At 39.6% G+C, this 24,605-nt stretch overlaps 1 protein-coding gene across 1 annotated transcript in view; it reads right to left on the reverse strand.

Annotated features, from left to right (window-relative positions):
- LOC146645111 (kelch domain-containing protein 8B-like) overlaps window positions 1–21,964 on the reverse strand; it is a 32,080-nt gene extending 10,116 nt beyond the window's left edge. The window contains exon 1 of the mRNA XM_085393533.1: window positions 21,868–21,964. Coding sequence (XP_085249659.1) covers window positions 21,868–21,946 — 79 coding nt within the window. The 5' untranslated portion in view covers window positions 21,947–21,964. The remainder of the gene's footprint in view (window positions 1–21,867) is intronic.
- Between the last annotated feature and the right edge of the window lie 2,641 nt (window positions 21,965–24,605).

The following is a 24,605-nucleotide window of genomic DNA, read 5'->3' on the forward strand; positions in this document are numbered from 1 at the left end:
GGTTACATGTTAGTATTATGCAAGCAAGAATTTTGTTGTATACCCTTTGTTAGTTACGTAACCACTACTGTTCCATATTTTCGTTAAAGTTTCTAAAGTTACACTCACTTTCAAATCTCTTAGTAGTTATGCAAACAGCTGGGATTTTTTTTATTGCTTTTTTTATTTTTTATTGTAAGTTTAGTAATCACTACTGTTTCATGTTTTCTTTAAAGTATCCAGTGTTACACTCTGTTTCAACTCTGTTAGTAGGTTTTTATAATTTTGATTAACTGTATGTAACCCATTATCAGATTTCAGACACTCGTCCACCAGCAAAACGAGTCTGGGCAACTGATGATTTCCACACGGCATCAAATTCTCAACCTAAAAAAGGTATGTCCACAAATGTCTATAACAAATTAGTATACATGTGATCTTTGCTGTATAATCACCGGGGTTGATATTTAGTCTTTCACCTTAAGTATGCTTGCTAACTCGTACTAAATATACTAAAATGTTAGACTAAACATGTACATTTTTAAATGTCTTTCTTCAGATTCCTAAAATGCAGACATCTCAACAGCTATTTCTGTCTATTTAGCTATTTCTATATATATATATATATATATATATATATATATATATATATATATATATATATATATTGTTCAGAAAAAAACATTTATACCATTTAATACTTAAAGCTTCACATAAATTGACATCCACAGTGAAAAGCAGTGCAAATAAATACAAACATGGCTTTGTGACACTCATCTAGGACTGATGCCTCACTGGCTGAGGATCTAAACCGTTTCTTCGCCCGCTTTGAGACGACCAAGCCCTCAGCTGCCACACCACTTCCACCCGCCCCCAGCACTGGCACACTAACACTTAGGGAGCACCAAGTGAGGTGTGTTCTAAGGTCAGTGAATCCCAGGAAGGCGGCAGGTCCTGATGGAATACATGGAAAGGTTCTCAGAGCATGTGCTGACGAACTGACCGGAGTCTTCACTAAAATCTTCAACCTTTCCTTGTCATCAAACACCGTCCCGCCCTGCCTCAAAACCTCCACCATCATCCCCATCGCCAAGAAGACAGCTGTGGCCAGCCCAAATGACTACAGGCCTGTTGCACTTACGCCTGTAGTGATGAAGTGCTTTGAGAGACTGGTCTGTCAGCACATCAGGGCCGGTCTGCCTCCCACTCTGGACCCCCACCAATTTGCCTACAGGACAAATCGTTCCACCGAGGACGCTATCACCATAGCGCTCCACACTGCGCTGAGTCACCTGGAGCACCGAGGAAGCTATGTGAGAATGCTCTTTCTGGACTTCAGCTCAGCATTCAATCATATCATCCCGGAGATCCTGGTCCAGAAACTGTCTCACCTGGGACTCTCCACCCCCATCTGCCTCTGGATCAAGGACTTCCTGACAAATAGACCACAGTCTGTCAGACTCGGCCCCCACCGGTCCAGCACCATCACACTCAGCACCGGGTCTCCACAAGGATGTGTTTTGAGTCCCCTCCTGTTTACGCTCTACACATCCGACTGCTCCCCTACCCATCTCTCAAACACCATCATAAAGTTCGCAGATGACACCACAGTGGTTGGACTCATCTCAAGGGGGGATGAGTCGGACTACAGAGATGAGGTCAACAGACTGACTGAGTGGTGTTCAGTTAACAACCTCCAACTGAACACCACGAAAACTAAAGAACTTATCTTGGACTTCAGGAAGGGCAGAGCAGACCCGGCCCCACTTTACATTCACGGGAGCTGTGTGGAGAGGGTACACTCCATGAGGTTTCTGGGCGTGCAGATATCTGATGACCTCTCCTGGACTGCAAATACTACAGCGGTGGTTAAAAAGGCCCAGCAGCGTCTCCACTTTCTGAGAGTGCTCAGGAGGAACAACCTGGAGGAGAGGCTGCTGGTGACATTTTACAGAGCCACCATAGAGAGCATCCTAACGTACAGCATAACAACATGGTATGCAGGGTGCTCAGCTGCAGACAGGAAAGTACTGCAGAGGGTCATCAACACAGCCCAGAAGATCACTGGCTGCTCTCTGCCCAGCCTGGAGGTCACTGCACACTCTCGGTACCTCAGCAGAGCTGGCAATATCATCAAGGACCACTCTCACCCCAGCAACCAACTGTTTGAACTATTACCGTCAGGCCGACGGTACAGGTCACATAAAACCAGGACAAACAGATTCAGGGATAGCTTCTTTCCCAGAGCTATCACTGTAGTAAATAAGCACAAAAACAATTGAACCTATTCCATACCGTCACTGTCATTATATTATGCTGCTATTCATACTGTCATCATATTAATGCTGCTATCCTGTATATATTGTACATACTATTGTTTGAGTACTTACGATTGTTTTTTTTGTACTTTTTATATTTTACATTTATATTTATTATTGAAACTTGCACCAAGGGAGTGGCACTCCAATTTCGTTGTACTCTGCACAATGACAATAAAGGCTATTCTATTCTATTCTATTCTATTCTAAGATGGATGTCAGTGTATTCTGTTTCAATCACATTTAACCTGTAACTGAATTTTGTGTCATTTCTTTACAAAATGTAACACAACTATGAAACGTGTTTTTATGGCACATGTACAGAACCATCTGGTTTAATCTGAAATCAGTGAACGAATTACATCTAATTTAAGAGCATCTGAGATCCTCTTACGAATAATACGTAAACAGGATTTCCTTTCATATATTTGTATTTAGGCTGCAATTTAGTTGATGTTTGAAGGCCCGCAGCAACCTAAAATAATGTGTTATACTGAAAGAAATTAACTGCTTTGAAAATATGAGGAGCAGAAGGTACAGATATGACCTTCGTTAAAGGTCATTAAAAAAAACAGCACTCAAGCAAATTACAGATATCTGAAGTATTTGTCATTTTTACTTCCCACCTCTGCTCTCTCTCACTCACTCTCACTGTTCCTGTCACTGTCTTTCTGCCTTTCTCTTTCTGGCATATCTGATGCTGTACTATGATTGACGAGTGATATAATTTGGATTAATTTGCCTGAACATTGCTTAATTATTTTAACATAATTAAAAATGGTAAATGGCCTGTATTTGTATAGCGCTTTACTTAGTCTCCAAGGCTCCCAAAGCACTTTACACTACGTTCAGTCGTTGACACTTAAAAAAATAAAAACACAACATTTTTCTACATTATTGCAGCAACACTTAAATGTATTTTATTGCTCAACCTTGAAACACATATCATAAAATGTTTAACAATAATACGGTATGTGTCACCTTTGCATTTCTTGATCAGCCTTTCCATGACACAAATGAAGACCTACTGACGGAGGAGCTACAGAGCAACACAGTTCAGCCCTTTTGGAGTGTCAGTGCAACTCATTGTCAGAGTGATGAGAGGTACACAGAATTCTCTCGAAATCATCAGTGCACATGTAATGCCCTCACATTCCTGGCCTACCTTAATGAGGAATACCAGTTCAACACAGCCATACTTGATAAGGTCCTTGAACAGGTAGATGCACTCTACTGTTGCATTAAAACAAATCTTCTGCAGGAGATCATCTGACCATGGAGGACCTGCCCAAAGAACTTCATACTGACACAAATGTCTACAGTGTGAAAATCGATGACATAAGTTATGGATATCTGGAAGCAGCAGAGAACAGTCCTCAAAGAACAGAGTGGTGGTTGCCTCTTGCTAGTCGCCTTGTATGTCTGTCAACAGATGTGAACTTTGCTTTGCTCATGGTCTCACCTGAGTGCATTGCGGTTTTCCGTGACAAATCTGGGAGGTATGGATTATTTGATTCACATTCAAGAAGTGCAGCGGGTTTACGTCAGCCAAATGGAACAGCAGTCATGCTCACTTTCACTCATGTGAATGACCTGATCACCCACGTGCATAACCTTTTTCAAAATCAAGGCAAGTATGCACGATATGAGTTTGTGCCTGTTTCTTTCAAAACAGTCAGCACTCACACGGAACCCCCTGGACAGTCAACTCAGGCAACACCAGGAGCTACAGCTACATCATCAACACAAAATGATGAACCACAAATCACGAATCCCACTGCGCAAATGCCTGAACCAGAATCAGCCAAAACCCACATGACGATGTTAGACAATACTTTAAACTCACCAGATGACAAAATGGCTAAAACCCCCCGAACAGCAAGAAATGTGAGCAAATTAAATAAACGACAACGTAAGAAAGCTATTCGTCAAGCTCAAACAAGTCAGAGGGAGTATGTAAAAGCTAAAGACAAATCTTCAACTGAAGAAGTGGCAAAGAAGACAAACAAAAGAAGACACGAAAGAGAACGATATGCCTCCTGTCGTGAATTTCGAATGAAAAGATTACAGGCTATGAAAACTCAATATGCTGAAAACTATCATTACCGTAAACAAAGACTGTTATCAGCCAAAAAATATTACGCCAATCCTCATATTCAAGAAAAAGTAAAAGCCTGCAAGGTGAAGAGATACCAAAGTGATCGTCATTTTCAACAAAAAATGAGAGACTACATTATCAGAAGATATACTACGGATCCTGACTTTCAAATCAGACAGAAAAAATATGTGGTTCAGAAGTACAACACGGATACCAGCTTTAAAACCAGACAGAAGCAATATCTGGTCCAAAGGTACAACACGGATACTGACTTTCAAACCAGACAGAAGCAATATCTGGTCCAAAGGTACAACACGGATACTGACTTTCGAAGCAGAATGAAAAAATACATAAGAACAAAATATGCATCTGATCCAAACTACAGGCACAAACAGAGAAAATCAATTTATGACAGGTATCACAATGACTCACAATTCAGACTGCACCATATACAGCGCTGTGCCCAGTACCAGAGACACAAAATGGCTACCACTGCATCTTTTGCCATTTATAAAAAGTTGTGTGCACAGAGAATAAAGAAGAAATACAGACGACTAGTAACACAGTTCCAGCAGGGTCCACAGTCTGAAGCACAGCCCCAGCTTGTAGTGAACAGTGTGATACAAGCAGCCACATTAGCTTTCCGTGAAGCCATTCAGTTAGGACCCACCCATGTCTGTACAGTGTGCCACAGAACTCTGTTTCCTAATCAAGTTAAACACTGCAAAAGATCAAAGTATGTTACTAATAGTAACATTGTTGCCACTTGCTTGACAGGAAAATTTGTCCATGTTTGTGACAGGGAATGCTCAGCTAATTGTACTTTCCCAAAACAAAGAATGGAAGAGTGGATTTGCTACAACTGTGACAACCACCTACAAAGAGGCAAGATGCCATCCGTCGCAGTAGCAAACAATTTAGCACTAGCAACCATTCCAATTGAACTGAGTCGATTAAATGTACTAGAACGACAACTGACTGCTAAAATTCTCCCGTTTGCAAAAATCATTGCATTACCAAAAGGACAGCAAAGAGCCGTACATGGGGCTGTTGTTTGTGTACCATCGGATGTGGAAACCACAGTAAACTGTCTTCCCAGACCTAACAGTGAAGCCCAGCTCCTGCAGGTACAACTGAAGAGACACATCAGATTCAAAGGTTACCAACACTTCTACACTGTAAACATGAAGAATGTGTTAGCAGGATTATCAAAGCTAAAAGAGATGCATTCAGAATACAAAGATGTATCTATTGATGATGAAGCTACTTTTGCTGATCCCACAAGTAATCAGATAATCGAGACGGAACATGACACTGCTGATGCAGATATTCAAGATGCACTGCCCAGAAATTTCGACCAGCAAATTGTACCAGAAAGAAGAACCACTGAGGATACAACAGCTGGACTGCTTGAGCCATGTCATGATGTAAACCAACTAATGGAGCCTGAACAGTCATATGAAGAGCCCTTACAAGATATGGAGAAAGAAAAGGAAGAACTTCGACCTGGTCTTGTTCTAGACACCTGTATGCAACCACCAGATATAGCACAGGACATTTTATCATATGGTGAAGGAATATTTAGCACTGCACCCGCGCAAGGAAATAGACCTGTTGGCTTCTTCTCTGTTCCTAAACTTGAAGCCATGGCCTTTCCTGTGCAGTTCCCAACTGGACAGAACACATTAGATGAAGCCAGACAAGTTAAACTTTCCCCAAGCATGTATTTTAATACACGGCTGTTCTCTGCAGACACACGGTTTGCAACTGACCAAAGCTACCTATTCTTTGCACAGTTTGTAACAGAAACACACATGGCTTCAAACAGCATGTCCATCCAATTGCGCAAAGGAAAGGCAATCACCAAGGATGGGCGTAAAATTTCTAACAGAATGCTTCAAAATAAAGACGAAATGGAGAAACTGATAAATAACAAAGACGCAACACGCTTCATGAAACCTCTGAGAGGTACTCCAGCCTATTGGGAGAAGGCACTGAAAGACCTACATGCTATGGTCAGACAGTTAGGAAAGCCAACTTTTTTCCTGACATTTTCAGCTGCTGAAATGAGATGGCCTGAGGTTGTTGAGGTCATAAAAACTCAACAAGGTGAACAGGTGGATTTTTCACAACTTGACTGGAACACAAAGTGTGAAATTCTCCGAAGCAACCCTGTGACTGTGATGCGATTGTTTGAAAAAAGAGTCGATGCACTAATGACAACACTGATCCTGTCCCCAGCACAGCCCATCGGTGAAGTAGAAGATTACTTTTATCGAGTGGAGTTTCAGGCCAGAGGTAGCCCTCATATCCATTTACTGGTTTGGGTCAAAGATGCACCTGAATTTGGAAGCGACCTTGAAGACCACGTGTACAAATTTATTGACAAGTACATAACATGTAAGATGCCTGACCAAAATGCCGATCCTGAACTTCACAAAATTGTGTCCGAGGTTCAAGTCCACAGCAGAAATCACTCCAGATCCTGTAAAAAAGGTAATGTGTCATGTAGGTTTGGGTTCCCCAAACTACCCGTAGACCAAACAATGATCACTTTCCCAAGCCCAGATGATGATGATGATGATCACAATGATAAGCAGCATAGCACAAGTAAGGAGAAAGGCACAAATGAAAAGCAAAAGAACAGACGAATGGCTCTCGCAAAAAAAAAGAAAGAGGCCAAAGAAAAACTCCAGCCATTGAGAGATTTGCTCTGCGACCCAAATTCCTCGTTTGAAGACTTGTCTGAGCTGCTTCACAAATGCAAATTAACTTATGAACAATACTTGGATTGTGTCTTCAATTTAAGCAATGGTCATGTCATCCTCTTAAAGCGTGAACCTAATGACTGCTGGGTGAATGCATACAATGCAGATCTGCTGAGGGCCTGGAATGCCAACATGGACATCCAATATGTCATTGATGACTACAGCTGCCTGATGTACATGATGTCTTATGTCTCTAAACCCGAATTTGAGATGACACAATTTCTTAATGGCGTCATCCAGGAAGTAAAAAAGTCCAATGTCAATGAAAGAGATGAAATGAAACAGATAATGCAGGCATATGCTAAACACAGAGAAGTCAGTGCCCAAGAATCCGTGGCAAGGACATGCAGCCTGCCACTAAAAAAGTGTTCACGCAGTGTGGTCTTCATATAGACTGATGATGATGCCCTGAAAATGAGTCTCCCGATGAGCAGGTTGCAGAGCATGGCACCAGATGATGAAAATGTGTGGATGTCCGGATTGCCAGAAAAATATGCAAACAGACCTAGAACACCTGACTTTGAAAGAATGTGTTTGGGTGAATTTGCTTCAGAGTACAGGATTCTCTACGGCCGTCAAACAGAGTCCAAAAATGCCATCCCCTTTTGAATAACATGGGTTATATTCAAAAAAGAACAAGAGGGAAACCTGCAATAATCAGATATCCTCGGTTCTCAGAAAAGAAACAACCAGAAAAGTTTTATAGCAGACTACTAAAACTTTATTATCCACATCGATCAAATGATGACCTTAAAAACACAGAATACCCCACATCCGAGCAGTTCTACAAAAGTGGACGAAAACATGGTTTTGCAGTACGGCCAATTGTTACCTTTAACAAAAAGCGTTATGAAGGCCATGGCAAAACAATGGAAAGGGCACTGGAACAGATTGAACAACAAGGCCCACTTATCAATGCATGGAACACCTTTGCACCTGAGGTTGAAGTAGATCGTTTAGAGTGTGTGGCCCAACGACAATCCAGACATGACACTGACGAAAATGAAATGGACATTATTCCTGACTACCAAGTCAGTGGTAGCAGCAGTGGAACCATGCCAGCAATCGTAGCACCAAAGCTAAGCCCAGACTTTGTCAGAAAAATGTACCAAAGTCTGAATGAAACCCAAGCATCCATATTCTACGCAGTGCATGAGTGGTGTTTCAAACTTGTGTGGGGTCACTGTCCTGAGCAGTTCTTTTATTTTGTCTCTGGAGGAGCTGGCTGTGGAAAATCACATGTTATCAAGTGCATATATGAGGAGGCAACAAAGATTTTGCACCAACTCCCCAGATTCCGAGACCAAGCAGACATGTCCTACCCTGCAGTACTGCTGACTGCATTTACTGGCACTGCAGCTTTTAACATATCTGGGAAAACACTGCACTCTCTGCTAAAGCTGCCAAGATCTTTAAAACCGCCTTATCAGGGACTGGGGAATGCACTGGATGAAGTGAGAGCTTCACTTTCAAATGCAGAGATTCTGATCATTGATGAGATATCTATGGTTTCTAAAGACCTTTTTGCCTACATCCACTGGAGACTTCAGCAGATCAAAGGAAACAAGAAACCTTTTGGTGGGATGTCTATCCTTGCAGTAGGAGACTTTTACCAGCTTCTACCCCTTGGAAAAGCCAAACCACTCTGTGTGTACGAGGACAATGTCCTTGATCTCTGGAAAGACTATTTCCACATGGTCAACCTGACAGAAATCATGTGACAGAAAGATGATCATTCTTTTGCTGAAGTTCTGAACAGGATAAGAGTGAAGCAAAAAACAGACTCTCTTGAAGCCGATGACAAAGCCTTGCTCACACAGGCTATCCATGACATAAAAGACTGTCCATCTAATGTATTACACATTTATGCTACAAACAAAGAGGTCGACAAACACAATTCAGCAACTGTAACTGCTCTTCATTCTGATATCATAAATATTCAGGCAGAAGACTACAGAAAAGACCCACGAACGGGTGAGATGGTCCTCCTGGCAGAAATGATGAAAGGCAACAAAGGAGATTTACCTGATAACATACAAGCTGCACCTGGAGTGCGTGTTATGATTATCAGAAATTTGGATGTTGAAGATGGGCTTGTTAATGGGACATTTGGAACAATCACGAACATTGTGACAGCCACACAGGATGGACCAAAAACTGTGAATCTCATTGGACTCACGCTGGACAATGAAAATTCTGGGCAAAAACTTCGCAGAAAAATACAAGGATCCTCAGACAATCTTGTGTATATTGAGAAATGTGAAGAATGCACAAGTAAAAAAGGAGTGGTTCGCAGGCAATTTCCAATGAAGTTGGCCTTTGCATGTACAGCTCCCAAAGTACAAGGCATGACAATGGAATCAGCAGTAGTATGCTTGAAGCGTGTTTTTGAACCTGGAATGGCCTATGTTGCACTCAGCCGCACAACCTCACTTAAAGGACTGTACATCACAGACTTTGATGAAAAGAAAATCTATGCTGATCCTGCCATCACAGATGCACTCAAAAATATGAGACATGCATCATTTGAGAATGCAAGACCACTGTTGCAATTCTTAAAATCAGTAGATCCCACAGTCCCCACGTTGACAATTATCCATCATAATGCACAAGGTCTCCCAACTCACATGGAGGACATGAGATGCCACCATGAACTCAGCCTTGCTGATGTTTTATGTATAACAGAAACACACTTGTCTGGATCATCGGTTTCTCCCCGCTTCCAGCTGGAACAATACAACATGGCCACACGCAACAGACACGTCTCTTACACAAATCATACAGACATGGCAAAGGTAAATGGCGGTGGAGTTGCAATTTACTACAACACAATTCTTACAGCAGAGTCCCGAAAATACCTGCAAAATGTGACTGACCTTGAATTTGTTGTTGTCAAATTCAAAGCCAGTCACAGCTTTGATAGCAACTGTATACAGGCCACCAAATTACAGCCATGTGAGGTTTTTACCACAAATGCAATGTCTTTTGGACTCGTTGGAAATGATGAATCACCAACCAATTATTGTTTGTGGAGACTTCAATGAGGACCTTATGAGCAGAGGAAAAAAACCCATCCAAGAACTGTTGCAGTCAAGAGGATATGCACAACTGATTACTGCTGCAACTACCGAAAAACACATTGATTGATCACATTTACATATCACAGCCATACGCCTGCCTCCAATCAGGTGTTCTGAATACATATCACAGTTATCATAACCCCATTTATTGTGTTATTCACTAACACAAAATGACTGCAAGGGTATGAGGGATATGGACTTGCCAAGTGTCACTCCCTATTGGCCTACTCTCGCCTAGAAGTCATACAGATGGACCTAAATATGGATATCAGCATCTACAACAAGAAGTACAGGTGAGTCCTCTTGTAACATTCTTTAATGTACTACTATTTTATTAATTCCTATACACTCTGAACCGAATTTGTTGAAAAATAAAGTCAATCATGTTCTCTTATACGCAGACACAACAGAACACCAGCCTCTACGTGGTGCGAAGCCTACTGCAACAAAAACGTGATCTTCATGTCTTTGCGACTGAGCACACTCTACCAGCAACACTGACAGCTCACCAGTGGGAGCTCATAGATAAGACTGCTGGTGTGCTGTCATCCATTGAAGAGCTGACCAGAAACGTGAACAGAAAAACTGCAACTGCACCTGATGGGATCCCTGCCATAACAGATAATTGTATTTTTGTTTCTTTCTTTATATTGTACCATTTGATATTGATATTGTTTGAAATAAACTATAATCTCATTCATCCATTAAGTCATCCATTCATTCATAACTCCTCAGATGTGTTCTGTCCAGTGAAGGCAGTGGAGAAGCCCTACACTGATGTTGAAACTGTGCCACTCTTCTAGAAACCAGCTACAAGGATGGGCAGGTATAGTGAAATTAAAATGCACCTTTTGTTCAACAGGTTTACATACAGTCAAGTGATCAAAAGACACCAGTATTAAGCCAATTTGTTTTTTTACTTTTTAATTTAGTTTTGGGTAATTTAGTTCTAAAGTTACATTTGTTTTTGCAATTATTTATTAGAACTTCATGACTTGCCAGTTCACTAACTGAAGACCTGCGCTTTGTGATGTCTCGTTTTATTGTTTTAAATTGTGTTTTGCTTTTATCTGTTTCTAGCTGTTTTCGCAAAGTCAGCCAACCTCTTGCTTCCAAATGACCCTTATCCAGAAGTATCCGTGAGTGCCTCATCAGCAGAAACTAAAGTGGAGACCTACCTCTCAGAGAAAAACGCACACATAAGAAAAGCGACCCACTTCAGTACTGGAAAGAACATCCTAATCTGTCTCCCTCTATGGCTGCTGTTGCGATCCCAGTGTGCCCCCTGTAGCTCTGTGGACAGTTTTTGATTTGATTACATCTCACCCCAACCGGTCGCGGCAGATGACTGCCCCTCCCTGAGCCTGGTTCTGCCGGAGGTTTCTTCCTGTCAAAAGGGAGTTTTTCCTTCCCACTGTCGCCAAAGTGCTTGCTCATAGGGGGTCATATGATTGTTGGGTTTATCTATATATATTAATGCTTGTATGCTTTTCATTTATACTTTTGCCTTACTCTTCGGTTCATAATATAAAGTTACTTGAATGGTTTCCTTTTTCCTTATTTTATATTGCTTTGGTGTTTACCACAATCTAAATATCATGTTTAAATGGAATACATTATTGTAAATGGTATTTGTACAAAATATAGTTTGAATACGATAAGACACCTTTATTAGTCCCACAAGGGGAAATTTCATAATTTGCATAATTTTCCCTTTTCACATTAAAATACCTTTGAAATACAAATTGAATACCACTTAATGGACTTTTTTTCTACCAAGAAAACTTACTTTGGTTTACAATCTGTTAAACTGTTCACTTTAAACGACTCAAAACTGTAAAATCTAAATTGTAACTTCTCTTGAACACCTCAGACTTAAACATAATTTCTTTTATAGCTATTAACTTCTTTTGTAATGGTGTAACTGGAGCATCTTTCTCTCATCTCTGTATGCTGCACTGCATATAGCAGAGATCACAATACAGCTTACTTTTCTTTAACTTGAAAATCAGCTGTATTCAATTTCCCTCCCTCTTGTGGTATAAATAGCAAACTATGCTCATGTTGCATATTGCTCCCCCTAGTGTTATAAATGGCAACCTGCACTAATTGCACCACATTAAAGGCAAACTACACTCATTGGCAGTAGCATAGGCACACTTAAAATTTCTTCTGAAATTTTCGGTTTCTATTATTATTATTATTAACCTTTATTTAACCAGGAAGATCCCATTGAGATTAAAAACCTCTTTTTCAAGGGAGACCTGGCCAAGATAGGCAGCAGCAGATGTCTCACAGTTACAGAAATTACTCAAACACAGGCAGCAACAACACACATGCAACAATAAGTGAAAGAATACAAATAAAATAAAAATAAAATTCAATAAAATTCAAATAAAATAAAAAGTCAGTTAAAATGACAATCAATCTAATTGAAACAGTTGCATGTTATGGACTTGGCCTCAAGGATTCGTAGTTTAGATTTAAAATCACTTAATGAAATGAATTCAGTCATTTTCCATTCCTTCTGCAGTTTGTTCCAGGCCGAGGGTGCTAAATGGACAAAAGCTCTTTTACCAAGTTCAGTTCGGGCAAATGGAACAGAAAGCAACAAGTAACCATGCGGACGAAGAGAATACCGACCAGCATGTTTCATTACAAGCAGGGAACATATATAAGAAGGCAGCAACCCAAGTATCGCCTTATATATAAAACTGTATAAATGAGAGTTCCTCCGACTTACCAAAGCAGGCCATCCTACCTGAGAGTATAACTCACAGTGGTGAGTCTGAAATTTACAGTTAGTGATGAACCTCAGAGAAGCATGATACACAGAATCAACCATTCGAAGACATTGAGCAGAAGCATTCATATATAGAATATCACCATAATCCAGCACAGGCAAGAATGTTGCAGCAACAAGCCGCTTCTTTGTATTAAAAGAGAAACACAACTTATTTTGAAAATAAAATCTCAGTTTTAACTTCAGGTTTTTCACAAGATTCTCTACATGTGGTTTGAAGGTAAGCGAGTCATCAATTAAGATTCCCAGATATTTATAGGTGTGAACCAACTCTATTTTATTACCTTCAAGAGTGGTTACTGATGGGATTGTTTGGGCTCGTCTCCTTGATTTAGAAAACAACATGAGCTTTGTTTTGTCTGCGTTGAGAACAAGTTTAAGCTGATGTAATGAGTGCTGGACAGCAGAAAAGGCTTTCTGCAAGGAGTCGATGGCTTGGACAAGAGTTGAACCACAGCTGTAAATAACTGTATCATCAGCATAGAAGTGCAAGTTTGCATCTGGCACATGTAGACTAAGATTGTTTACGTAAATGATAAATAGAAGGGGACCTAATACAGAACCCTGTGGCACTCCGCTGTGCACTGTAACAAAGTCAGAACATAGACCGTCAGATTTAATGCACTGAGTCCTGTTACTGAGGTAGTTTGAGAACCATGCCACTGCTCTCTCAGAGAGTCCTGACTGGAAGAGTCTAAGTTTTAAAATACAATGATCAACAGTGTCAAATGCTTTTGACAAATCAATAAAAAGGGATGCACAGTGTTGTTTTTTATCAAGTGCAATAGTAATATCATTTACCACTCTAATTGCAGCTGTGATAGTACTGTGATTCTTCCTAAAGCCTGATTGATATTCAGATAAAATGGCATTGATGTGCAAAAACTCCTTTAACTGCTCACACACAAGAGCTTCAAGAACTTTGGCCAGCACAGATAGATTAGATATTGGTCTGTAATTAGTTAACACTGCTGGGTCGCCCCCTTTTAATAGAGGAACAACTAGTTAATAGTTGTAGTATTACAAAAGTCTAGTTAAGTTCTTCCAGCTTTGTGACTTCATTTTTGTAAAGACAAATTGAGCTTGATTCATGTAAGAAGTATTTATTCGGTTGTTCAGGGATGACACGACAAATCCTACTTCCGGGCCTAAAGTAGTCTGCGTTTAATATGGCTTTTGTGTTGTTAACATGTTTAATGTTATGTATTTTCTTCTATTTGATCTCAAAAAGCTCCTAAAACAGTCAGTGATCACTGTTGACCTCTCTCGGCTTTTGTTACCACTAATCATTTATTTAAGCTCAGTTTTTAAAACCTTAGGATGTAACTACAGCCCAGCCCATGCAGCAGTATATGAATGACTAACCTCGTATTGTGGATGGATTATCTCAGTTGTTCTCCTGGCTGAAGTTTGGTCCTTTTACAGCATCCTGCCATCCGATTACATTTCTTCCTGACCACCGAGAACACTCACGTTAACTTTTATCGAGTGGAAAAAAAGTTAGCTTGTTTATATTATGCTAACATAGCTGTGTCGCTAGGTCACGTAGCACATCATTATATACCAGCTAGCCCAACTTCAGTAACCCTACAAACGTCACTGCTGTTTAGTTTTCTGTCTTCATTTATGTTGGAAGTGATAACGGAGCTGTACGTTTTAATTTGTTTCCAAAACCCCGCAGTCAGGACATGCTATATTGTATTTAGATAGAAGCTAGCGAGCTAACTCCCTGCTAACTTCTAACTCCGTTAAATGTCATAAATTCAGTTTTCATGGATGCCTGGATGTTAAACTCAATTGTTACACCTGGTAGAGCAGAACGCTGATCATTTTATTAAAGATGAAAGACTTTAGACAGTTTTTCAACTCTCAGTAATGCCATAGTGATCGTTTGATATATGGACCTGCAGCGGAGTTTAGGTCCAGACACGGCCAGTGACGTTAGACTGAACAACCGGATAAGATCCATGTATGTATTCCTTCCAAGAAAAACCTAAGAAAAACTCACCCCCAAAAACCAAACAAGTAGTCTTAAAATTACTTTAACTGTAACATCCTTTCTAAGGGAGGACTATAGGTAGGTGGAAAATACTGGAAACTAGTTCCGGCCATTTCAGAGGTGGTGTGACGTTGAGTGAAAACCTGTCCTGTGTCTATTATCATGGTTCACTTTGATCTTGACTACAGATATTAAATATCTGTAGCTTAGGTAACAAAACCTCATACATGAAGACAGATATGCTGATGTATTCCAGATGCCAATAGTGATAACTGACATTTTAATATGAGTGACAGAGAGGAGAGCAGTGCTGAACTGATTATTTGCTTCAGCGTTTACTTACATTTTTTTTTTACCTATACAAATACTGTAAACTACATGCTAAAATTAAAATTTGAAAGCTACTTTTAGCTTCTCCCTTGTCACAAGGGTTTTATGCCCTTTCTGATGCAATCTCTTAGAGACTGGTGTTTCTCTACAAACATTTGTCAATGAAGAACAAGTTCTAAAGAGCTTGCAAAATTCAAGTAGGGTACTGTAAAAGGATGCCACGATAGCAACAAATCAGTTCATGAAATTTCTATTCCATAGTTAAGTGGTATTATTGCAAAGTGGAAGTGTTTAGGAAACACAGTAATCATGAAGTGACAGGCCATGTGAAGTTATGAAGCAGGGTTGACACAAAAACTGAGCAGCTGGAGCTTCATGACATGGACTTTTATGGTTGAGCAGCTCTTGTAATGTCTAGTTGGCCCACTGTGCTTGTCTTTAATGTTTAGTTTCTAAACATTTTTCTGTCAATTGAATTTACACATTAGTTAAAAAATCCAAGACAACAAGCTAAATATAGCTGTTGCAATATGGTACTGTATAGAAGATGGATGTAAAATAGATGTAAAATTGCCCAATGGTTTCTGACATTGCATTTTGAAAACTCATACTATATATTTGGCTGCCACCATATTCAGTTTTTGGATGCAAAATTGACTGTATTTAGACCTTGGTCAGCAAGCTATATCCAAAAACTCTATAAGTACATCACATATGTCTGCTGATGAATACACAGTGGCAGACTAACACTAGAATTTCACTCACCAGAATTAAACTGTGGTCTGTATCACACAACATTGCATTTTATTTGTCAGATAATTGCATAAAAAATCATCTAATACAAACAACAATACAAACATGGTGTAGAGGCCCAGCTCAGTGATTTTAATCAGAGGACTTGAGCGTAATCAATTTTCTAATTTGTGTTGAATATGTTGAAATTCCAGCAGGCGTGGAAGCAAATGAGGAGTAAGCATAAAAGCAGAATAAGACATTTTCTGCATCGCTTACTAAAGTGATGCTAAAATGACACTAAAGTTTGCTCGTTACTGTACTGTGACATTACTGATATACAGCTCAACGTAATGTCTTTGCAAATATATACTTTTTATATATTGCTTTTCAAGTCTTATTGAGCAGCATTTTAGATTACAGATCACATTTTAGCAAAACATTCATACAGTGTTTAAGTCCTATACACTTCAAACAATTTATCTATCCGTCATCAATTAATCTAACATGCATTTCTTAGGACTGTGGGTGAAAAGCCTGAGGCAAAGGACAAAACTTACACAAGCACAGAGAGAACATCTAAACTCCAAACAGAAAGGCAAACCACAGTGGTGCAACCATATACTTTCTATATGGCTTATTTGTATGGATATTTGAAGTTTGTTTGAAGTTTAGAACTTTATAATATGGATAATGGATGCCAATAAGAGCAGACTTGAGCTTGGAGTTGCTCGCTTTTGTGTGTTTTCGAAGCTGAATTCTACATGATGGTGTTGCCCATCCATCCAACCATTTTTCTACTGATTATCCAGGTTCAGATCACAGATAGCAGGAGTCTAAGTGGAGACACAGAGACCTTTCTGGCCACGCTTACATTCGAACACGGGATTCATTGTAAACAATCGATGAAGTCCAATAACAGAACACTTTCTGAGTTCAGCTGATTAGCAGATCATTCCTCCCAATACTGACCTTCAGGGCACACTGTCATTACCCATGTCAGCATAGAAGTAACTAGAAGTGGGAATCACCATACATCCCACGATATGATATTATCACAATACTTAACGCACGATACGATATTATTGCAATTTTTAAAAATATTTTGCGATATTCAGATTCTGTACATAAAGGTAAACTTTATCAATATTCATTTTATCTAATATCAAAGTCTCGCACTCAGTCTTTCTCTCATTTCAGTCAGTTTTATTGTTGACAAACTGAATGGTTTGTATTACAGTCTAGTCCAACTTAACTGAATGCAACCATCTGGTACAATTATAGCTATTCTGAACTATGCAATTTGTGAAACCTTATGCAGCCCCTTCAGCAACTGAAGAATTTGAAAGTTCAAAAACAAAATATAATTTTACATTAAATAAAAAAGTTTTAAACTTAATTAAAATAAAACATGTCTTAAATTAAAATAAGTAAACTGTCATGTTTATTGCTGCCAAAAAAAAGTTAAACACATTTGGACAGTGAAGGAATGTCAGGATTCTTGCTCAGAAAAAGGATCAACATGCTCTGAAGTCAGAGCACAAAAACCTTTTTTGTAACAAAATATCGATTTCTGCTGTCCCTGTATCGATACATTATTAGCAAACAAAATATCACGATACTACACAGTATCGATTTTTTTCCCCCACCCCTAGAAGTAACCCAGTAGAACCACCACCTATTGTCTGCACAGAGAATCTTCAAAATCTCTGCTTTCTTAACCCTTCGTCAATTTAGCTGCATTCAAGAATGCCTTCGTGGATGTGTTTGCCTTTTTTATTTCCCTAGTCAACAGGCAGAGGGAGGGAAATGTGCCATGAACCAGAAATGACTCACAAGCCCAAAATATCATCATGGATTAGATGGCGAGCCAAGCTCACAGCTGACATTACCACAGAAGAAAATACAACACGTCTACCTCTTTCCCCCCGCTCACATACATTTATTTCTTTCATCCAGCTCAATCCTCTTTTCCCTTTCTTTCTCCATTGGCTGTTGAATTTCATAACTGTCTCTCTCAGCAGGACAAGATTGACGTTTTCCTCTCTTTCTCACATGGTCTGACACACACACACAAACACGCACAGCTGTCAGGCCACATCATTGACTGCCACTCTGGATCTGGGGCAAAAAAAACAAACTGCATAAGTTTTTTAGGCCTAGAGAGTGTGTTAGAGCAGCGGTCCCCAACCCCCGGGCCTCAGACCGGTACCGGTCCGTGAGTCATTTGGTACCGGGCCGCGAGAGTTGAGGCTCAGGTGTGAAATGTATGGTTTTCAGGGTTTTTATCGGTTTTCAGTGTTATTTTGTTATCGTTTTTATCGTTAATTCGGTTTTCCTGGGTCTTTTCACGTGTGTTATGAATAAATCTTCTTTTTTTTGGTACCGGTACTAGTTTTATTTTGTTGTATTTATCCGCGACACCTTAAAGGCCGGTCCGTGAAAATATTGTCGGGCATAAACCGGTCCGTGGCGCAAAAAAGGTTGGAGACCGCTGTGTAAGAGTGTAACTTAGAGTGACAAATCTATTTGCAAAAGGGGAATTGCAACTGTTAGCATGCAGAGGAGGAAGCTGAGAAGGATTGTGTTATTCTCCCCAAGCTTTTCACACTGTAGATGTGTCAGATGTTTTCTCTCGGACATTAATGATGAGGATAAACATGATGGAAATTTAACCTAATAGGCTTAAGCTGGAGCTAAGCTGTGTTGATTTCATAGTAATGAAAAAAATAACTCTTCTCTTCCTGTAACTTCCTGCTCTGTGTTGCTGCTGAGGTTGTCTTACAAGAACAAACAGCTTTTGAATGCATCAACAGATTTCATTCTATAACTCTGGGCTTTACATCGGATTGCGTGTGTTGATACAGCTTTGTGGATATATAACCGAGGCTGTTCTTGCGGATGCATGCAAGTGCAAAAGAAAAGAGGGTCAATATCTGTTTAACAAGCGTGTCACTGTGAAAAATGCTGACCTGTGATTAATTTGTAGCATTGCTCAATTTCACTTCACACTGTATTTACTTTAACAAATGCAGCTCAGTCAGGGAGAAAATGGAAAGTTAATGGAAAATTAATTTGCTGGTTTGTGAGCCTGTGTGTGGCCTTGATGAGAAATGAGAGTTGTGGTCTGCTCTGACAAGTTCAGTGTAAATGTTGAGGCCTTTTATCATCTGATGATCTCTTTAATAAACAAATAACAACAATTAGTCAAGCCAAGGCCTTGCTCTACATGGTGCAATTTAAGGGTTCCAGATACTGAGATAATTATGTGCTTATACCTGGATCACAGATGGTTTGACTCTATTTGTTTGTTTTAGAAGGAAAGTTGCAAAACAATGCACAGTTTTTTTCCTGAATGATCACATTCTTCAAACAATTCTATGTTGATGCCAGAGGTTTCTTAACAATGCCCCATCTACAGCATAGGTGACAAGTGGTTTGAATGGGAAAACTATCATATGCTAGGGCTTTCACATTCACAAGAATCCAGCTGAACATCCACAGGAGGTTTGTGTTAGGTAATCCACAGCTTGTCTAACACAGGGTTCCCCAAAGCTGCAAGCCACCTTCACCCCAACCTTTTCTTTAATGGTTTATCCAGCTTAATTAATGTCAATCAATGTCTTGTGTTATTAAAATGACCTCTGTTCTATGCTGGTATCTGTGCTTTTGCTGCTCTGTGAGCCTCTGGCTTTGCATATATGTACAAAGAAGGGTGTGAAGCTCCCAAAGTAACTGTACTGTGAAATGTCATGGAACAGCTGGATGAATGATCAATCTTCTTTTGACTATAGTGGTCCGTTTTGTTGTGAGAATGTTGTTAGTTTACTCCAGTCGAGTTTTACAAACACTAAAGATTCTCAAGTGACACACTAAGGCCTGATTTACACTTCTGTGGGGAGTCTTTGTAGAGTCTGACCTCATCTAAGCAAGTGACTGACAAGCCTTTTAGATCATCATGGTGCATGGTCCAGGTGTTTTATATGAGGAGCCACCTGGGCTCCCCCCCCTCCTGGCTCCCCACTTATTGCTGTTGTCAGGGGGAAATTGAACGTCAGGAAAAAATGTTTCCAATTCTTTCACATACATTATTATTCCTTATATTGGTATTGATAATTGTTATTCAAGAAATGCAGGGAAAAAGTAGGTGTAAATGTACAGGAGAAATCGAAAGTGGTGAACAAGCCAATCACAACACACGGCATGTATATGCAGTTGTTTTTTAAGGTTAGGGCGTTCAGAGGGGTTTGGAGTCATGATGTAGCTACGGTGTAGATTTCCCGCTGATCCCAAGTGGCTGATTGTGACCCACACCTGTTTTCACACCTTGGCTCTTGTGATTAGGTAGAGGATCATCAGGGGGTCCTTTTGTCCCTTTTTTGGGGTGAAACTCCCTCTGGGTTTAAATCTGGGACTCTCCACCATTTGACCCTTAGAACTGAAGAAGCTTCTCGGATGAGAGGTGAAATGTCTTCAAGCAACTTAAAGAAGTCCAGACGCTTTTCATTTTTGTGGAATATTAAAATTCTGCTCTTCAGCTAATACTTTTGTTAAATTTCTAGATCTTAGTTCTTGTTTAATTTAGCTTCCTTTCATATCCAGTCTCTTAGTCTTTCCTCTGTGTGTCCTCCTCAGCATCCTAAGTCAGTCATGTATGTTTATGTTTGTCGAAGTTTGCCTTTCTCGCTCTCGCTCTGACTCTTGGTCCTGTCATCTGTGTGGTTCTTATGTTCTAGTTTGGCTATTTCTTGCTTTCATGTCTGTTCCCCTTTCGTGTCCAGTCTGTTTTGTCTTCCTGGTCTGTCGTGTGTTTCTATTTCTGTTATCCCCTATCCTAGTGTCAAGCTCCTGAGTCTCAGTGTGCTTCTCACATTTTTTGGTTTACCTACAACATACCAAGAAATAAAAAAGGCTGAATGATTTAATCTTTCTAAATTATTAGCCTACAAGTACCAAACAATTTAATGCCAGCATTAAAAAGTTTGGCCAGCTTTAGTTAAAACCATCGAAGGATGGCTGTGTCCCCATTGTGCTCAATGTTCTGATGTTAAGATAAGATAAGATAAGATAAGATAAGATAACCTTTATTAGTCCCACACGTGGGAAATTTGTTTTGTCACAGCAGGAGTGGACAGTGCAAAAGTTATGAGGCAAAAATTATGTTGTTGTTTACCTCAAGTACAACATCTAAGTACAGCATCACTCAGATGTTGTACTTGAGGTACACACACAAAGGTATTTGTGCTTTGATGAATCACCTGCTTTCACCACAACCTTCTTGGAGCAAATAGTGCATAGGATCCACTTCCAGAGACCTGTATCCCCACCGGTGGTAGTCATCTATATCAACTGGGCTGCCTGCCTGTTCTGTTGGCTTCCTTCATCTGGATGTCTGTGATGCATGCATTGCACTACAATAGATCATTTTGGTGCTATGTCTGTATGGTATTAAATAATTTAAAAAAAAGGAAAATAATATTTTTATCCCTACCAGAAAAAAACATAACATGAGCAACGGCTCAATGGCAACAGGATCAAGGACACAGGCTGTATACAGTACATTCACACACCACTGAAAGACATTCAGTGATGTTTGTCTTTTTATTTCTTACATTTGTGATTTTTACGTAATTGTGTTATATAAATTAAATAAAGTTTCTTTGCCCATTGTTCTACTTCTCCTTCTTGAAATGAGGCACAGTGCTGTACTTGATTAACAGAAGGCAGGAAAAATGGATTAAATAGAAAAGAGCTGCTGACCTAGACCACCAGCTATGATGACTCTTCCACCCAGGCATCCTGCCACAAAGTCAGCCCTCTTCTCCCTCATCCTGGACATCCGAGTGGGTTTTATCCAAATACCTGCCAGAGGTAAAACACAAGAAACTGTCAGTTATCTTTCAGCACAGTCATCCACGACAGAAAGCAGTTTTCACTGCCATAGTATTTTAAAGAAAAACACGGTATATTGAGTATGTGGGGTCACAAGCAAAGATGCTCTCGGTGTGTTGGGTAACAGTCAAGTTCTTCAGAATTTAAATGACTACATTAATAAATGTGACTGCAGTGCTTTCAATTACCTCATTAAACTCAGAGTGAACAGTGGTCATACAAATGCAGATAAAAAATAGAAAACAAAAATTACTTTATCACAATCCCTGTTTCCAAAAAGTGCACAAAAGTACTCGTCATAATGAATAAAAAATGTTATCTTTAGCATATACCATTTAAACAGTGCATAAATATGCAGCTGACACAACAAACTGTAAGAAAGAAGAAAGCTATTTCGTTTTCCTACCAGCAGCCCTAGTTCCTAACTTATATAGACACTAAGTAGACAAATAAATACACTTCCTATAATATTTTCCACTAACTGTTCCTTTAGGTCAAGACAAATGTATTATGCATTAGGGTTCAGTTTCTTTGTAATTGTAACAATTGTAAAGGTCAGACTGTGCTTTGCTTGCATTTCTGCTGTTTGGGGGCAAAAAGAAAGAAAAAGCCAAAATGAATTAAAAATAATAGAAAAGAAGGAACAAGAAACATTATAGAAAGTTTCTGTTAGTACAACCCCTGCCTCAGGAGCTCCCTCCCACCATGGCCATCATTTTCCTTTTTAGGTCTAAAACTCAGAACCCGGCAGCACATTATAGCTCTATATATGGAGTATCACATGTAGTGACACACTCCTTTCCCATTCTCCATGTCCTCTTTGCCAAGGGTTCTGTGAGAGGGATGAGCTGTAAATTCAATAAAATACAGCAAAATACACAAAAGAACAACAATTAAAGTTGCGCTATATTTTAATACATTGAAATGAATAAAGACTATTAATTCAATTCAAATCAATTGTATTTACCTATACACAGCAAGTTGTCTTATTGTGTTTTATGTGAGATAAGATAAGTATTACTGCATGTAAAGTAGAACTTTTTCATCTTAGAGATGCACAGTGGTTTCTGCAGCTGTTTGATGTGATGGGTATCTAACAAACTCACAACAAAGACTTCAACAAACCAACGTAACTCTTTAACAGCATTTTGACCAAAATCAGATCAAAGTCTCTACGTGTGAGTTGAGCTGACCTGTCTATAGACCTTTTCAATGAAAAAGGTTATGTTGAGTTCTTCAGCGTTGGTGTGGAAATGTGGAAAGAGTGGAGAAATGTCTAACGGCTGTTTAGACATTTAGACTTGTTTTTTAGGGGGAAAAAAGTGGCAGGTTTAACTTATTTGTCCATAAAGCAATGGTTAAGAGAATTACTTTTAAAGTGAGCCAGTGAACAAAGGACCACATTTTTACCATATCTTTTTTTCTTCTTTTTAGCTAATGAGCTAATCATTGGCATTAGCGGTAATATACTGCGATGGTAAATGGTAGATGGATACTATCTGGTAGATGTTATCCATCACCAAATTGTGCACCCCCTGGTGAAAATCTCAACAGCAGTTAAATGGGAATCAAGGTGCTGTTCTACTCAGTACCTTTATGTAATATCATGATGTTTATCACGGCTAGCATAGCGATGCTGACAGTATTGCGATGAGAAGAATGATAGTAGAAGGATAGTGATCATGATAGATCAACGGGTGGGCAGTTGAATTCTTGTGTGGGCCTTAAATAAGCTTTGTTGCATATTGTCTCACAGATGGCTGCCACTAAATGGTCACCACAGAGCAGTTATCTCACCTAACAGAAAGCTCGTAAGAGCACTTGTACTTATGGGCGCACAGCGCTGGGAAAAATAAAATCTTCCCAACAGTGAGACAGTCCAAGGCTGGAGAGAGAGCTTATACCGGTATATAAATAGATGGAATTGTCTCTGGCAAACTGTTTTTCTCTAAACTCATTTCTGTTTACAGCAATCTTTGACTTGGTTTTTGAATTTTCAATGCACGACTACACAGGAGAAATAACAGAAAACATCTCTTTAGTTGGAAATTTCATTTACTCATTCTTTTAGGGAGCATGGGCAACAGAGACAAAAAACGCTATCAAGAAATAACAGAACTGTTGCATTTTAAAACATGTTCATCATGCTTAGAAACTAAAATGAATGAGTAAATCTGATTTACTGTAAACAGTGAAAGGCCTAAGGTGAGGCGACAGGAGGGGAGAATACTGTAATTTCGAGATAACAGAAATGTGTTGCAGAGCTGTTGTAGTGCTTCCTGTCAGGAAAGCAATAGCAGAGTTGCAGTGCAGCTAAATGGTAATCTCTGAATCAAGGGAGGGGGAGGCAGAGCCACCAGAAGACCATTAATAGATATGCTGGCTGCACCAGATCAGATATTCAGCCATGGAAAAACGAAAAGGCCAGATAATGTGCAAATATTGTCCTGACATATGGGAGGAGAGGAGCGAAGAGCCGAGCATTCAAATAAGCATGGAACTTTTGCTGCACTCTTCTTATCCAAGTTCTGTTTGTAGATATTTGACAGAAACAGCTAGGGCCATGCTTTTGTGTCTTTCTCAGCTATCTAAGATTCATTTTAGCT

The sequence above is a fragment of the Rhamphochromis longiceps genome, linkage group LG20 (genome assembly GCF_057381845.1).
Source record: "Rhamphochromis longiceps isolate RC_006_pf linkage group LG20, R_longiceps_female_GT1.1, whole genome shotgun sequence".
NCBI classification, from domain to species: domain Eukaryota; kingdom Metazoa; phylum Chordata; class Actinopteri; order Cichliformes; family Cichlidae; genus Rhamphochromis; species Rhamphochromis longiceps.